This window comes from Equus quagga, chromosome 13, assembly GCF_021613505.1.
Source record: "Equus quagga isolate Etosha38 chromosome 13, UCLA_HA_Equagga_1.0, whole genome shotgun sequence".
NCBI lineage: Eukaryota > Metazoa > Chordata > Mammalia > Perissodactyla > Equidae > Equus > Equus quagga.
Window position 1 is genome coordinate 83,218,701 of NC_060279.1, and position 17,889 is coordinate 83,236,589.

General features: G+C 40.5%; 1 protein-coding gene across 3 annotated transcripts; it reads right to left on the reverse strand.

Moving 5' to 3' along the window:
• Positions 1–1,562: 1,562 nt before the first annotated feature.
• ZNF471 (zinc finger protein 471) lies at positions 1,563–17,190 on the reverse strand. Of its 3 annotated transcripts, none has more exons than XM_046681592.1 (5): positions 17,168–17,190; positions 15,267–15,358; positions 7,149–7,275; positions 5,571–5,666; positions 1,563–4,171 (listed from the first exon to the last, which is right to left on the reverse strand). In XM_046681592.1, exons 2-5 carry the CDS (start codon positions 15,297–15,299, stop codon positions 2,151–2,153), a joined length of 2,277 nt encoding a protein of 758 aa, XP_046537548.1. In that variant the 5' UTR covers positions 15,300–15,358; positions 17,168–17,190; the 3' UTR covers positions 1,563–2,150. The 3 variants fall into 3 exon arrangements, with proteins under 3 accessions (XP_046537548.1, XP_046537547.1, XP_046537546.1); XM_046681591.1 differs by lacking the exon at positions 17,168–17,190 and adding an exon at positions 16,932–17,139; XM_046681590.1 differs by lacking the exon at positions 17,168–17,190 and adding an exon at positions 16,892–17,139.
• Positions 17,191–17,889: the final 699 nt, after the last annotated feature.

Genomic DNA, 17,889 nt, shown 5'->3' on the forward strand with positions numbered 1-17,889 from the left:
TACCAAGGGGCTTTGGGGAGAAAAAGGAAAAATAAAATCTTTTAAAAAAAAATATGGTTTCTTACATCTGCAACAGTACTTGATATTAGCCAAGATTCTCACAAAATTTGTGATTTGTGTTGGTGGTGAGGACTTTTAAAATTTGCATACATCTGATCATTAGCATGATTAAAACCTCCTGTATTTTATTTGATTGTTTTAATTTCTTCATCTAAGAGTTGTTTGTTGGTAAGCTTTGCCAGACTGTCTATCTTATCTTGACCTTGCTGCTTTCCAACAGCATTTTTTATAAGGGCGATATCTTTCGTAATATACGTTTTAAAAATCTCTCAGCCTGTCATATGCCTTTAATATTGCACACATGGTTTGATACCATAGAAAAGGTTTAAATTTTTTGTATGGTCCTACCTGTCTCTCTTTCTCCTTATGGCTCCTGGGCTCTGTGTCCTGCTTACCAAAGCCTTCCTGAACCCAATGGGATAGAAGTAGTCTACGTTCTCCTCTAGAATCTTAATATTGTGTTTCGTATTACATCTTCAATCCATAGTGAGTGAACTTTTCTGTAAGTGGTGAAATACAGATCAAACACCACTTACATAATCCATCCCTCCCACTGACACATCAAAAATACCACTTTTACAATATACTAAATTCACAAGTATATGATCTTCTTCAAAAATGTCCTTGTGGAGCCAGCTCTGATGGCCTAGTGGTTAAAGTACAGCACCCTCACCACTTTGGCAGCCCAGGTTCAGTTCCCAGTAGCAGAACCACACCATTCATCTGTCAGTAGCCATGCTGCCAGAAGGAACTAGAAGGACTTAGAAGTATGATATACAGTCATACACTGGGGCTTTGGGGCAGAAAAAAGCAGAAGATTGGCAACAAACATTAGCTCAGAGCAAATCTTCTTGCACAAAAAAAAAAAATCTTTGTAATGCCTATTTATCATTCTATGTGATTTTCAGAATAAAACTGTCAATGTAAAGATATCCTACAAGGACTGGACTGGAATTGAGTGAATGTACAGACATCTTTACAATACTGAAACTTCCATCTAAAAACTTGTGTGGATCTCCATTTATTCAGAACCTCTGGTCTCCTTCAATAGGGGTTAATAATTTCCTTTCTCTATATAAGCATGAGTACATGCATCTATAATTTCATCTGTTTCTGGGTTTGATATCGGAGTTGAGTCAGCCTCATGAAAGAAGTGGAATATTTTAAATATTTTTTCTATACTCTGGAACAGCTCAATTAGTTGTTCCTTGAAAGTTAAGAATTAATCTATGAACCCAGGTGCCTTTAAATAGGGCTAGACTATTCAAGTTCTCTATTTCTTCCGATTTGGTTTTCTGTGCATGTGTAAGGTTGTCCCTGAGCTACTATTGCCACTAAGCCTCCTCTTTTTGCTCGAGGAAGATTCTCCCTGAGCTAACATCTGTGGCAATCTTCCTCTACCTTGTATGTGGGATGCTGCCACAGCATGGTCTGACAAGCTGTGTGTAGGTCTGCACCTGGAATCTGAACCTGCAAACCCTGGGCCGCCAAAGCAGAATATGTGAACTTAACCAATACATCACCAGGCTGGCCCCCCTTCAGTTTTAAATATTAGTAATTTTTTTGTTTTGGACTATGTATCATCTTACATTCTTCCCAACAAATTCTAATTCTTTTGTTCTAGTCTTATCCAGATCTCTAGACACTTCCTAAAACATATTCTATGTATCAGGTCACACTGAATTTGCTCACCAACAAAGAAACACAGCCTTAGAGTCATGACAAAGCCACTATATTACTTGATTATGATATCAAGCTTTAAAACATATCATCATTCACCTTAAGATATAGTTTCAGTTTCAAATTGTTATGATCTCCTAGCACTGATATACTGCTTTCCAGAGTTTACTATTTAAAAATAATTTTTAAGCAGACTCTGAAGAATGCTGACCTAACATTTACCAAGCACTTAGTCTGAGTCAGGTACCATGCAAAGGACTTCATATGCATCAAGTTGTTAAAATTTCATAACAAAGGTTTTAACAGAAGAAGAATATGTAAATTACATTTACATCTTTAAAAGACCACTGTGGTAGGAGTGTGAAGAATGAATTTGAAGGGGACAAAGGAGGATGCATGGAAACCAGTTTTTAGACAATTGGAATAGTCCAGGTAAAACGATTGTGTTTTGGACTAGGTCGATGAGAATTGAAAGAAGTGGATGAATTCCAAAAATATTTAGCAGAAATATGGACAGGACTTGGTGACATAAGGGGTGAGGATGAGCTGGATCCCAGAGATGACTCTGTAGCATGAATTTTCTGATGATGAGTGAGGTGTGCACTTTGTCTGAAAACTTTTCTACATTCTTTACATTCATAAGATCTCTCTCCAGTATGAATTCTTTGATGTAGATTAAGGTGTCCAACCTGGCTGAAGGTTTTCCTACATTCCTTACATTCATATGGTCTTTCTCCAGAATGAATTCTCTGATGAACAGTAAGGGATTGACGATGGCTAAAGGCTTTACCACATGCACTACATTCATAAGGTTTCTCCCCAGTATGACATCTTTGATGACAAACAAGGGATGATTTTGTTCTGAACGCCTTCTCACATTCAACACATTCATAGGGCCTTTGGCCAGTATGAAGTCTCCGATGCTGGGCACGGGATGAGCTATCACTGAAAGCCTTTCCACATTCAGTACATTTATAGGGTTTCTCTCCAGTATGAACTCTCTGATGCTGAATAAGGCGAGTAGTCTGGCTGAAGGCTTTTCCACATTCATTACACTCATAAGGTTTCTCTCCAGTATGAATTTTATGATGTTGGACAAGGTGTGCCCTCTGGTTGAAAGCTTTACCACATTCCTTGCATTCATAAGGTTTCTCTCCAGTATGAATTCTCTGATGAGTAGCCAGCTGTGAACTGATGCTAAAAGCCTTTCCACATTCTTTACATTCATAGGGTTTTTCACCAGTATGAATTCTCAAATGACTAGCAAGGTGTATACTCTGCCTAAAGGCTTTCCCACATTCCTTGCATTCATATGGCTTCTCTCCAGAATGCACTCTTTGATGCTGAGTGAGTGAAGCATGATGGCTGAAAGCTTTCCCACAGACATCACATTCATAAGGTTTCTCTCCTGTGTGAATTCTCTGATGGACAGTCAGGGATGAGCCATAGCTAAAAGTTTTTCCACACACATTACATTTGTAGGGTTTCTCTCCAGTATGAATTCTCCTATGCTGAATAAGGCCTATGTGATCACTGAAGGCTTTCCCACAATCAAAACAATCAAAAGGTTTCTCCCCAGTGTGATAATATCTCCAGTGACGAATAAGGGATGTGTTCTGCCTGAAGGCTTTCCCACATTCAATACATTCATAGGGTCTTTTGCCAGTGTGACATCTCTGATGTCGGGCAAAGGATGAGCCATCACTGAAGGCTTTTCCACATTCCTTACATTCATAGGGCTTCTCTCCAGTATGAATTCTCTGATGCTGAGCAAGGTGTGCAGGCTGGCTGAAGGCTTTTCTACATTCCTTACATTTATACGGTTTTTCTCCAGTATGAATTCTTTGATGTTGAATAAGGTGTACATTTTGGCTGAAGGCTTTCCTACATTCTTTACATTCAAAGAGTCTCTCTCCAGTATGTATTCTGTGATGTTGAGACAGGTGTTGACTCTGGCTGAAAGCTTTCCCACATTCCTTACATTCATATGGTTTCTCTCCAGTATGAATTCTCTGATGAACAGTAAGGGATGAGCTCTGGGTGAAGGTTTTCTCACATTCATTACATTTAAAAAGTTTCTTTCCTGCATAGACTTTCTTGGGTTTCACTACCATGGAATTTTTGGAAAAGATTTTTTTATCTGACTTGTGATTATAAACATTCTCTTCTACATTGTCTAGATGGACAAATTTCCCATATTTGTTATACTTATGGTCTATTTCCTTAGTAAGGGTTTCTTTATGAGTTATTGTTTCTTGCCTGATAAATGTCTCTTGACTTACCAGCTGCCTCTCAAAAACATCTTCACATTTCCAATTTTCCCCAAAAGTGGAACGCTTAAGTCCATAGCTTGTAATTCTCTTCATTAACACATCATCACACATGAACTGCTTCAGAGATAATTCTTGCATCTCATACATAGATTCCCAATCTAAAAGATATCAAAAAAGCAAATGCTTCCTTTATCATGGGCTATAACAAAGGAAACACTTAACGTAGAAAAAATGATTAAAAAATAACGAACCCCACAAAATCTATTACGTACAGGCATATCAACTGAAAAATATTCAAGCAGACTTCAGAGAACGAGAGCTTATAGAGGGACATGGAAAAGATGATTAAAAAAATTAAACACAGGATAATGAAGTCCTGGAGAAGTAGTCTGCAGTGGTAATAATATTTTATGCCTGCATTAAAACAGCAGACTATAAATTAAACTCCCGTTCTCTATTCTCTCCCACTTCCTGTTGACTTGCATATACAGCTAGGTTAACTTTGTTTAAATACCAATATCACCAAATAACTACTGCTGCTCAGAAATCTCTACAGATCCCCAGCAGTCATAAATACCTTATTCTTTGTGACTTCCCTTGGGGTCTAGGTAAAATCCTAGAGTTCTCTTTTCATAATTAGAAAATAGTGTTCCTATGAACCATCTCCATGTGTTGCAATACATTGAACTCTTCATTTTTCATAGATTCCTGAACTTCAGCCTGCATATTAAGGGATTTTTCCATTTATCTTCTTACTTTCACCAGCCTAGGAAAAGTGTTACTACGCAGGCCACATCTCAGAGGGGTTTTGCCTTGTGTCTTTTTGAAGATATTGTTTTATAATGATATGTACATTGGTATCACTATTACTAATCACATTCTTATTTACTTACATTCTTACTTACCACATTCATATTTTACCACCTTTCCTGCCTTGTGAACTAGAATATAAGGTTTGAAGAAAGAACAAATGTGCCTTAAACACTGGCCCCATTTGGACTCATAAGGCTGACAGACTCCTATCTTGGCATACCTGTAATGCACCTGAAGCATACCTGGGTACCTTGCATAGTTTAGAAAACTCTGGACTAACGAATAGTGAAAAAGCTAAAAAGTGATAGAGGATAAGGCTGGAGAAGTAGGAAGGCATTGATCACATAGGGGCTGGCAGGGTTTGGGTTTTTCCTATTGATAACAGGAAAGCAAAGAAAGATTTAAAGCAGCAGGGTGTTATGATTTGCAAGTGACACCTAATTCGGAGTTAAGAAAGATTTAAGAAACAAAGAAGCTTATACAAGTCTGTATGGCAAAAGGAAAGAGAGGATGGGAGGGAGCTAGATACAGATTTTTGGGAAACGAGTTATTAGAGAGAAGAGAGTCAAGTAGAAGAGAAGATATTTGGGGATCCCATGCTAAGTAGTAAAGTTTTACCTTTCTTCCAAGGGTTAGGAGCCTTGAGAAGAGTTTCTAAGAAGCATAAGTGAGGAGGGATCATCTTTGAAAATGGCTGAGCCATTACCTAGAAAGGATTCCCCCATCTGGTTCTCCCATACTCACCTGGGAATGGGCTTCTTGTCATCTCATTCTTCATCTCCCAAGGTTCCTTCCCTTGCTCCAATAAAGAGATCACATATGGCTTAGAGATGCAAAGTCCTGCATACGAAAAAAGACATGAAAAATGGTCGTGTTTTAGGTATTTCAGAACTATAAGCCAGTTCCCTAATTCTGACGGAATAATGTTATAGGAATGATTAGATAAAAGGGTACAGCACATTTTAAGGACAGACTACAGAAAGCTTCTGATATAGTCTAGCGAGAATGCCAAGAGTCAACTCTATAAAGGTTAAACAGTTCCCTAAGGGGCCACGGGCAGAAATTCAGCCCAGCATTTTCAGAGGATCATCAGGCAGCAGCAAATGACGTACTGTAAAGGGCCCCTAGTTACAGGGTTTGGAATTTGAGTCGAGGTAACTGCCTCCTTTAAAAAAAGTCAATACTCTTCAGAGAAATAGAACGGAATCCAGAGTCTCTACAGTGTTTTACGGTGTCCAGGGTAAAGTCCAAAATTACTATGCATAAGAAGAAAGAGGAAAAAGTGAATCAACTCAGAAGAAAAGACAACTGATGGAGATCCAACGTGAGATAACAGAGATGTTGGAATTAGTAGACCAGGATTTAAAATAGCTATTATATATATTCTCAAGAATGTAAAGAAAAATATAGTTGTAATTTCTCAGTAGAGAACAGAAATTATAAAAAAGAATCAGGTGGAAAGTTTAGGGTTGAAAACTACAGTACGTGAAATTTAAAATTTCACTAGATGGGCTTAACAAGACATTGAAGAGGACAAGGAAATAGTCGGTGAACTTGAAGATAAATCGAGAGAAATCAATCTGAAAATCAGAGAAAAAAGACTTACAAAAGTAAACAGATCCTCATTTACATAGGGCACAATATCAAAGGTTCTAACATCTTTGTAAATGAAGTCCCAGAAGGAGAAGAGAGTGAGCAAAAAAAGAAAAAAATTTGAAGAAATAATGGCCAAAAACTTCTCAAATTTGGTGAAAGTCATAAATTTAGTTTCAAGGAGCTCACTGAACCACAAGCAGGATAACAGGGGCCTCTAGAGGAAAGAAAGCTAGTCTAGGCAATGAGGTGGGCCCAGGGCTGAGAAGGGTCCACGTTAGTTTCCCCAACAATATCTGAAGCCATTTTCCGAGTTTGTGTTTCAATGGTTCACTTATTGAAAGTTAATAAAAAGATACAGATTTTAAAAGCAATATTCTGAATTTATAGTAATCCCGCTATATTCTTGGTAAACCTTGTTACCGTCTAGCAGTGATAACGATACTGTAGGACAGAGAGAACAAAGCAGCACAGGAGACCGGAGACCAGTAAGAGTCACATCATGGCCTGTGTTCCCAACTGCCTGAGGGCATACCCAGGGAGTATCTGATACACATCAAAGTCACTGACTCTAAATCTGAAATTTCCATCAATCTCTGAATATCCTCTTTGTTTCTCGATTCTATTCTAACTTACATATGATAAAAAAAAAAGTTTTAATAATAAATAAAAATGTAAAGAGTCCCTCAGGGTAGATTCCGATTTATGCAGAGGGGAAAATATCCTCACCGAGTGATACCAGGCTCCGATAGTTCTCTAACATCATACTCCTGTACAAACTCCTCTGAGCAGGGGTCAGCCATTCCCATTCCTCCTGGGAAAAGTCTATTGCCACATCCTTGAATGTCACCAAGTCCTGGAACAACACAAATACATTCTTGATCAACCAATGCTCATGTCCACACATGACTCCAAGCCGAAGTGTTAAGTTGCCCCTACTTTATGTGAGAAATGGCCCTTGGAGGAGAAAAAACTTAAACACATTATAATATTAACCTCCAGCCTCAAATAGTACTTATTGAAGTGTTAAACTGCATTGCATACAGTGGTGCTAATCCATTTCTCAGCATGGGGAAATATGGACAGTTGGCCACAGGGCAGTAAACCGAGGCTTCAAGGAAGAACGTACACCTGTGGTTGAACCTTCAAAAACATAAAAGAGTATCTAAACTGATATGTTGCAAATGGCACTCTATGGGATCTTAGTGTTTCAGAGGGGAAGAGGCACTGAACTGATGTGGCTGATGTTTTTTTTCTTACACAATAAAAATTATGAATATAATTAAAACGCAATTTTCTTATGCTATACCATTAAGAACTAGCATGCAATGCCATACCAGAGGCAGCTGGGAAGCAATATGAGAAATCACCCAGCACTACAACACATCCAACCTGTGAATTGAGTTTGAGTACGACAAACTAATATATACCTAAGATATGTAAAAATGAAACTGAGGGGCGGGCCCCGTGGCCGAGTGGTTGGGTCCGTGCACTCTGCTTCAGCGGCCCAGGGTTTCATTGGTTCAGATCCCAGGCACAGACATGGCACCGCTCATCAGGCCACACTGGGGCAGCATCCCACATGCCACAACTAGAAGGAACCCCAACTAAAAATGTGCAACTATGTACCAGGGGGCTTTGGGGAGAAAAAGGAAAAACAAAATCTTAAAAAAAAAAAAAAAAGAAACTGAATAATTATAATTTTCAGTTTCTAAAGATTTAAATGTGCTAAGAGAAACAATTTAAGTCCAGTTACAATCACCAGCAGGTTGTAAGGATTTTTTTAAAGTATTATGAGCATTTTTCATCTTCAAGTTTATTTCCATTGAAAATAATCTTCTTAATGCTCAGTGCCTGATTTGCAAAGTTACCAAAGACATTGGTAATTAACTAATAAAGACAATGCACAGAATATCTTAATTTACTTTTAAACAGTCAACACAAGTTTAGAACAAAGGCATGATACAACAATATTCAATGTATGGGACATTAGAGGATGTACACACCTTTGGAAAAATGTTTACTCTATTTTTCACAAAAAGGTATTAAAAGATTTTTAACATTGACTGAGAACTACTGGTTTTCCTGAATTCTGGTTTTCACCTTCTAGTTAGTTGAGGCCACCATTTTGGCTGAGACCCATCATTTCACATTTTTATAAAATTAAATGAGATGAATTTATCGATGCAAGCAAAAAGTGGTCACATTCTTTCCAATATTTGGTACAATTTGGTCACTGGTAAGTAAATAGGTGTTTTGGCTATTCCCACAGAAAAACAAATTTGCTTGTGATCCTGATACTCATGGTTAATTAGCTGGTATGTATACCATTCTTCCTAATGTCTATACAGGTATCTTTATATACACGTACAACGTATGTCCCGTGATTGTTTTTTACTGATAATCTTATATTCAATGAAGTAAATCCTAATTTACAGCATTTGAAGAGCTTGTCATTCTTTTTTTTTTTTCATTTAAGAACAAAAACATTTATTGCAAGGTACTGAATAACTTCTAGGATTTCCAGGAGGACTAAGGAACCAGATCTGGATGCTATACAACTAAGAGGTACACAATCAGGAGAAAATCCCAATTATACAAAGATGGTACAGGGCCAGACTGGTGGTGTAGTGGTTAAGTTTGTGCACTCCACTTCAGCGGCCCAGAGTTTGCTGGTTTAGATCCTGGGCATGGACCTACACACACTTCAAGCCATGCTGTGGCAGCATCCTGCACCGAAGAACTAAAAGGACTTACAACTAGGATAGACAACTAGGTACTGGGACTTTGGAGAGGGGAAAAAAAGAGGAAGATTGGCAAACAGATGTTATCTCTGGGCCAATCTTCCTCACCAAAAAAAAAAAAAAATTATTTTTCAAAAATTCCGTTCTCAAACATTACTCACAGCTGAGCATCTAACATGCTAGGATCCACCAGCAGAACTTCAGCCACAGTTGCCTCAGAAGAACCAAACCCCTGTCCCAACATGATGGCTATATAATCCTGTTTCCTTGCACACAGCCTCTGCTTCCTGTTTCCACAAGTCATACTGGAAGCCTCTACTAAGGGTAACGTAAGTCATATATAGAACTCTGTCTGCAAAGGAGTCTAGATAATGCAGTTTTTAGCTTTATGGTGTACCATGGTGCACTGGAAGGGAGCTGAAGTGGACACTGAATGTTAGAATCTGCCGTGTTGGGCACACTATGCAACCTCAACCAGCTGAGAAAGTAACCCAAAATTTACCTGGGGAGAACCCCAAAAGTGACTGATGCTGGGGCTGGCCCCGTGGCCGAGTGGTTAAGTTCGCACGCTCCGCTGCAGGCGGCCCAGTGTTTCGTTGGTTCGAATCCTGGGCGCGGACATGGCACTGCTCATCAGACCACGCTGAGGCAGCGTCCCACATGCCACAACTAGAAGAACCCACAACGAAGAATACACAACTATGTACCGGGGGCTTTGGGGAGAAAATGGAAAAAATAAAATCTTTAAAAAAAAAAAAAAGTGACTGATGCTAACATAATTATTTCTGTCACGGATAAATGTATTTAATGCTGCAAATATGTGGAATTGAGAACAAACATACACCAGGTTTGTTCTGATTGCTGGTATTAAAGCCGAGTGATGGAATATGGGAAGAGGTGGGCAAGGGAATTTCACTAAACTAGTCCCTTTATTTTTTGTATATGTTAGAAATTTTCCATTAAAAAAGTGAAAAAAATTTTAAAAATCCATTCTGACATGAAGTAAATAAAAATCCAATAGAAAAAGTATATAATGTAATGATTTTTAAAAGCAAATGTGATAAAAGATATATAAAAGATATATCATCAATCTGCACATACAAAAAAACATAAAAATATAAAGCAAACAAAGCCATAAAAATAGGCTTATATACCTGGATATAAGATACATATTTAACAAAATTTTTCCCCCTTTTCTAGAAATGTGCAACTAGAGATGACAATGGGAAAACATTCCATTCACAAATGTATCTCTTTAAAACACACAGATATATTTAACAGAAAAAGTACCAAATCTATCACTAAAAGAACTGTTGGATTTTCTTAAAGGCAGTTAAACAAGTCCTGAACAGATGGAACACATACTACTGAGCAATACAAAAGCTTGAATAAATGTAAATACACACTCATTTTTTATTCTAGGATAAGAAAACTCAAGCTTTTGAGTCTCCTTAAATTAATCTACAAATGTGATAAACTCTCCATCCCAGCCCTTGCCAACGTCACCTCTTATCTGGATTTTTATAACAAGCCCTCCTGCTTCTGTCCTTGGTCCCCTACAGTCTACTTTCAACACAGCAGCCAGAGGAATCCTCATGTCTCACCTCTCATTAAAATTCCCCTAAGTCTTCAGAGTAAAAGCCTAGGTCCTTATAAGGCTTTTAGACTCAGATGGTCTGGCGCTCAGGACTTCCCCGACATCATCTACTATTCCTCTCCCATTTGCTCTGCCCTTCTTGCTCTTCCAGAACACAGTAAAGATGTTCCTGACTCTGGCCCTTGTACATCTTGTCCCCACTGCCTGCAACGAGCTTCTCCTGACATCCATGTACTTGCTATCTTGTTTTCTTTATGTCTCTGCTCAAATGTCAAAGGGGCCTTGCACGGCGATCTAGAAACAGCGAAATCCAGACCTTCCCTTATCCAGTACTCCTTCTCCCACTTACTCTTTTTTATCTTTTTTCATTTCACTTTTCACTATTTGACATATACTAATTTGTCTCTTTATGTCTGTTCTCCCCTTCTAGGAGGTAGGCTCCACCAAGGGCAGGGCCTTTGTTTTATTCTCTGCTGCACCCTCAGAATCTAAAAGAACACCTGGCACATACAAGGCCCTCAAAAGTGTATTTGCTGAAGACATACATCTCAGTTTAAAATAATGAGAGAGGTTTTTAAGAGCTGCCTGATTCTAAAAAGTGCTGGAAAAACTTATAAGAACAGTCTGGAGAATTCTGGAAAAGATGAGCAATGAGAGAGTATTAGGTATTAGCCCTTCCACATTAAAAAATACCACAAGCGCCCATATACAAGGCAAACATTTTCCCCAACATACTTTATGCCATGAATTATTTCCAAGGTCTCCCATGTTAGGAGATACCCAGTGTTCACAAGCAGAAGTAGATTATGAAACTCTCACAGTGGACTAGTTGAGGACTTCTGAGGAATGAAACATCAGGAGAAACAACAGCAATAGATGTTAATCTAGAGTGTTTACAGATCACTTAAGTCTGCCAAAGACAGGTCCTGGTAAACATCCCAGCCTTTTGGTTGGGAACCCAAAGGAAGGACTACACCCCAGGATTAATGGTGAATGGGAAATAGCCTAGCCTGCACAAAGACTGATGCCCATCCTCTAATTTTTTCAGCTCCTGATTGGATTAAGATTTGTTCCTAGCATAGCTGTCTGCCTGAAGCAACAGTAAACCCTCTCCACCTAGGAGAAATGGCTGACTCCAGCACCTGGGCAGAAAATACACAGGATGCACTTGGATACGCAGTATCAGAAAGTCAGCGCACAAAAAACAAAATATCCCACGATGATGGGGTATGACAATGGGACACAGGAGCTGCTGGAAGAGCACCCAATGACCAAGGTTGGAACAATTAGAGCAATAAAATAAAGTAGTACTGGAATATAACCTAAAGTATAAGATAAACATGCGTGAGTCCATCCTGATACAAATAAGTGACTGAATAAATAAATGAAGGAGAACAGACAAATCTCTCACACGTAAGAATTCCAAATGAATTACTTAAGATACTCTGCACTCGAGGTAGAACTTAACTTTCCACTTGTTAGGTGTGGGTCGTACATAGTAACTTCCTTCCAAAGAGTGCAGTATGGAAAGGTGCAAAACAGAGTAACCTTTCACTGGAGAAAACTGACAAACACTGCCTCAACCTACTAATCAAGGCACAGGAATAAGTGATGCTGGCAGTATGTCCCCTTGATAAGATGTGACGAAAATGAAACTTCACCGCTGTGATCTTCCTTCCAAAAACACATTACTCCAATCTAATGATGAAAAAAGCCATCAGATTTGAGAGAGGTTCTACAAAATTTGTGGGTACTCCTCAATACTGACAAACTCATCAAAAAGAAGGAAAGTTAAGAGAAACTGTCATAGCCAAGAGGACCCTGAGGAGATAGAAGTACTAAATGTAAAGTGGTGTCCTAGATAGGGTCCTGAAACAGAAAGAAGACAGTAAGTAAAAACTAAGGAAATCTGAACAAACCGAGGCATTTAGTTAATAATAATGTATCAATATCGGTTCATCAATAGTAACGAATGCACCAGACTAATGCAAGATGTTAGTAACAAGGGAAGCTGCGTTGGTGTATATGGGTGAGCTCTGTACTAGCTCTGCAAGTTTTCTGTAAATATAAAACTGTTATAAAAAACAAAGTTTATTTTTTAAAAGTCCTATCAAGAGGAAGACGTCAACATTTCAAGTTATCCCTAAAATTTTTCATATATAAAGTCCAGCACCTAACCCAAAATATGAAGCAGATAAGACAAAAATCAAGAGGAAAAAAAATCAGAAAATAGAAACTCACAGGAGATTCAGATAATGGAATTACGTGACAACTACGTTAAAACAATCATGACCAATATTTTTAAAGAATTAAAAGAAAAAATGGTGAATTTAAGCAGAAAATGGAAAATGATACAAAACAATCAAGTAGACATTCTAGAACTAAAAATGCAATAATGGAAGTTTAGAATTCAATGATGGATTTAACAGCCAATTAGAGAGTTGAAGAGAATTAAAGCACAAGGAACACATAAAACAGAGTGAAAAAGACCTAGCACTCATTTAATTATAACTTTAGAAGGAGATGAGAGAAAAGATCAGAGGTAATATTTGAAAAGACAGTGGTCAAAAAATTTCCAAAATTGATGAAAGACACCAAGCTACCCTGAACACTGACTTAAAGCAGAAATAGTAATAAAATAATGTCTGAAGGCTGACGAAAAAGAAAACTGTGTGTGTATGTGTATTTGGGGTGTCAGGGTAATTAATGAACTACACATTTATCAACCATAGTAGTAGGTTCACAGATAACATCTAAAATTAAAATATCAAGGAAGAGTGTTCCAAACATATTATTCAGGAGTACAAAGTTACATATCAGAACAACTAAGTCAGTTAAGTGGTAACAACGTGGAGACCCCCACTTATTCCTATAGGAAAAATGAGAGGAAAGAAAAAAATCCTAATGATATGCTAACTGGTGCTTGTGACTTTCGATACAATTTCAAACAACCTCATACAGAGAAACCGTATTTCTGGAAATATGTTAGATGATTCATAAAGTAGTTCTAATGCTGAGGAAGACAGAGATGCTCAAAATCCATGTAAATTTTTATGAATATTTAATGAACTCTGACAGTGGGGAAAAAAAAGCATAGAGTTTTAAAATTAATTTTAGGGGCTGGCCTGGTGGCATAGTGGTTAAGACTGTGCACTCTGCTTTGGTGACCCGGGGTTTGCAGGTTTGGATCCCGGGCGCAGACCTAGCACCACTCATCAAGCCATGCTGTGGCAGTATCCCACATAAAACAGAGGAAGATTGGCACAGATGTTAGCTCAGGGCCAATATTCCCCAAGCAAAAAAATTAATTTTAATATCATTTTCAATATAAAATGTGTAATTAATTAAATATTAATAAGTGGACACTGACTTTCATCTAGATAATGAAAGTATGTTTTCCACCTGGAAAAACTTCTCATTGAGAAAATTAAGGGCTCCCTTATATTCAGAGTTCCTTTTGGAAATGATATATTTTAAATTTTTATGATTAAAAACAGAAATACAAGTATATACAGGAATTTAGTACAAGATATAGGTGGCACCCCATATCAGTGAGAAAAAGATGAATTATACAATAAATTCCATTGGGACATATGGACAGGCAACTGGAAAAAAAATGAACCCCTGCCTTCCTTATCATGATTGGTTAAACATTTAATATAAAAATTTCATGTAATTTTGAACCTTACCCTCATAGAAAAATGAAAAAAATCAAGTCTAAATTTGTCAGAAACTTAACTGTGAGGGTAAAACAAATCTTTTATAAAAAAAAAAAAATAGAATATCTACATGCCCTAAGAGTAGACAGAGATTTCTTGAACAGGACACAAAAAACACTATCAAGGGGGAAAGTACCTATATATATACATAGACTAGCCCTAGAATGAAACCTAAGAAGCTGAGAATAGTCACTGTCTCAGAGGAACTGGGAAGCAAGAGGGAGGCTTCATGACTTCTGAACTTTGTACTATGTGTATATATAATTGTATCTATTACTTAAAGTTTTTAAATTTTCAAAAGCCAAGTAGGATAAGATTTTTTAGGTGAACAAATGAGGCTGGGAAGTCATATATAAAAAAATAAAGAACAACTTTTAAGAAACTAAGGATATAATTAGAGATTTGACAAACTTCTGCTGGGAGCATGATTCCTGACGCACTCTCTGAACCACAGAGGACTATCAGATGCACATTTAACTTGGAACGCAACTCGCTGACACTGAGATACCTCGATTCCATATAACAGAAACCAAATCTTTTCACAAATGTCAACATTGAACTAAAAATGTACAGGAGGTGAGAAGAAGAGAGGGCTCTATGTCTCCTCACACCCAGTTTTACCTCTCCATTAGGCAGTCTGAGCTAAAGACAGCGTCTTCTGAGAGAAGGGGAAACCAGGCCCTTGGACAAGATTGTTAATCAGGGAATTTTCAAAAGAAAAGAAGCATTACTAAGTCCTAAACAGTAAGACCACCCTTCACGGAGGAGAAAAGAAATACCACCTAACCTGAGGTACGGCTTTCACCAGCTCAACAGTCATCTCCGCCTTTTCTTCCTGGCTTCAGTCTTGGAGAACAGCAGTGTCCCGGGAAGGCAACGCTGGAGGGAGAAAGGAGAGCAAAAGATGAGGCCTTCTCTGAACTTCCAGAACCACCAGCCTAAAAATCCTGTCTTCCCGTTCTCCCTCCCAGCTTTCTTTGGTCCCACTGCCCACATAACTGGGAGATTATCGGCAACGTATGACAGTTAAGGGGGTATAACTTATGCCTATTTCTCTTATGCTTAAAGTCCTGAATTTAATCTTTTTTCTAAAAGTTGACTTCCCATTCTTTGGTCTTATTACAACAAAAATTAGAGACATGCTAGGTACTCTGCACAGATTATATTCTTTCACTTTATTTTTTAAATAATCCTATGAAATAGCTACTATTTCCTCTATTTTATAGGTAAAGGTGGATTTTTCCCCTTCCTGTGTGTCTGCTTCATGCTTTGACACAGTCTATAGTTTGAAAATCTGACTCCTAAACACCACGACAGGCCAGGGAGTGGATCCTTTAGCACCAAATTCTGCCACCTTGACTCTCACCTCTGTCCTCAGCCCCCTGGTTTCCCCTCCTTTCTGTCACTCAAAACTGAGGGTGTCTCCTGCTCCATCAGGAGCTTGAGTACCCCAACCTCTTGCTTCTTACTGGAACTCCCGGACTGGGGGCGGGAATCCCACTCCAGGAACCTTCCCCCGGCAACACACAATTCCAGACAGCCACACACATAAAGAAGCCAGTGCTGTCAATCTTCCCAATAGTCGCCCCGTACACACCACAGGCACACAGGGCCTGTTAGAAGCACACAGGGTGACACACGAACACTGACACCAGATCCTCACACACTCCCTGATCCCACAGAGGATACAGTCACAAGCAGCCAAAGGAAGGGACACTATATGCAGTCACATGCACCATGGTCTCAGACAGGCCATGGGTACCAACCCCTGTGGCAATACTCAAACATCACACACACCCCCCATCTTATTGGCTCACACACACCCACGTCTCACTGCTTCTCACCTGCACACACGCCACAACCACAGAGGCCACATTTGCAAGCCTTAGGGTGACAATCCATGGTTCACATGGTCTCTCTCCTACCCACTTGGGTCTCACACAGATGCATTGCCAGTTTTCCTCTCTCCACACATAAACATGATGGTCTCACACACACACTCAGGGGTCTCTCTCAGAGACAGATGGGTTTCTCACACACAAATACACTAACATCCTGGTCTCACACTCGGACGCACATACACCTCACGTGCAGGACACACATACTCCAGTCTCACCGGCTCACTGGTCTCTAATCACACACACACCAACACACTCAGGTCTCTCTCTTACACACACACACCACGCTCTCTCCCACTCAGTCTCTCCCGGAGTCTCACACACTTGTTGACCTTTCACACACAGGCACGCTCATCTCTCTCACACTCGGTCTCTCACACTCCGGTCTGTCTCCCTCCCTCTCACACTCACACCAACATACCCCGGTCGCACCCTCTCCGGACTTTCACAGACCAGGCTCTGTCTCACACAGACACACACCCCGGTCTCTCACTGATCTTGCACACGCCCTTGCCTCACACACACCCTGCTCGAGCCGCCCCACAGTCCCGAACCTGGTTCCAGCCGCGGCCTCGGTGCACCCGCCCTGAGGACCGAAGGAAACGCGCCGCGCCGCGGGCCCCTGGGACATGTAGTCGGCACGGGGACGACGGCGCAGCGGCGCACAGGCTGGGGCGCCTCGGCCGGGTCAGAGCGGTCCGCCCCGGCTGCCCCGCCGGGCCCTGGGGCTCCGACTCCCCACCACCCAGGACAACCCACCAGCCTCAGCCCGGAAGCCAGCCGCTCTCACCCGAAGGCCTTCGGGAGTCGACTCCGGGCTCCGAGTGCGCAAGCGCCGAATCTCCCAGAGGCGTGCAGGGTAAAGGGGAGGAGCCCGACGCGAGGGGCGGGGATGGGGCGTGGTTTCGCGGAGAGGGGCGTGTCCTTAGCCTGTAGAGTGGGAGGAGGGACCTTAGCGCCGCAGCGTACGACCCAGCGCGTCTGATTATGCTCGAAGGGCGTGGCCTACGGCTTCAGGGGCGTGGCGGGGCCGGGCGCGAGTGTGCGCAGGCGCGTAGTAGGCCCACTCTCCCGCCCCTCGCCTGGAGACCAGAAGCGTCCCTAGTTACCGGACCCGGAGTGTCCCAGCGAGGAGCTCGCAGCGGCCGAGCCCGTGGTGCGCTCCTGTGCGCGGCTTTGTGACGCTGTGTGTGTCCTGGTGACCGCGGTGTCGCTCGGCCCTCTGAGCCTGTCTGTGGAGTGTGGTTTTCTTTCCGTGCTAAGTTTTGTCACAGGAAGAACAGCGACTGGGAACCCAGACTGTGTTCAATCACCGCTGCGACTACAGCAAATTAGTCAATTTCTCAGCTGCAAAATGGGAATGTTATTATTATTAGTGTTCAGAGACGGTGAAAGACGACGTCTTTGGAACCAGACTGCTGGGATTGAAGCCCGGTCTGCCGCTGACCAGAGTGGAAGTGGTCCCTGGTATGGGGGACTAAGAAAACTGCAGAATTAGCACCTGCATTCGAA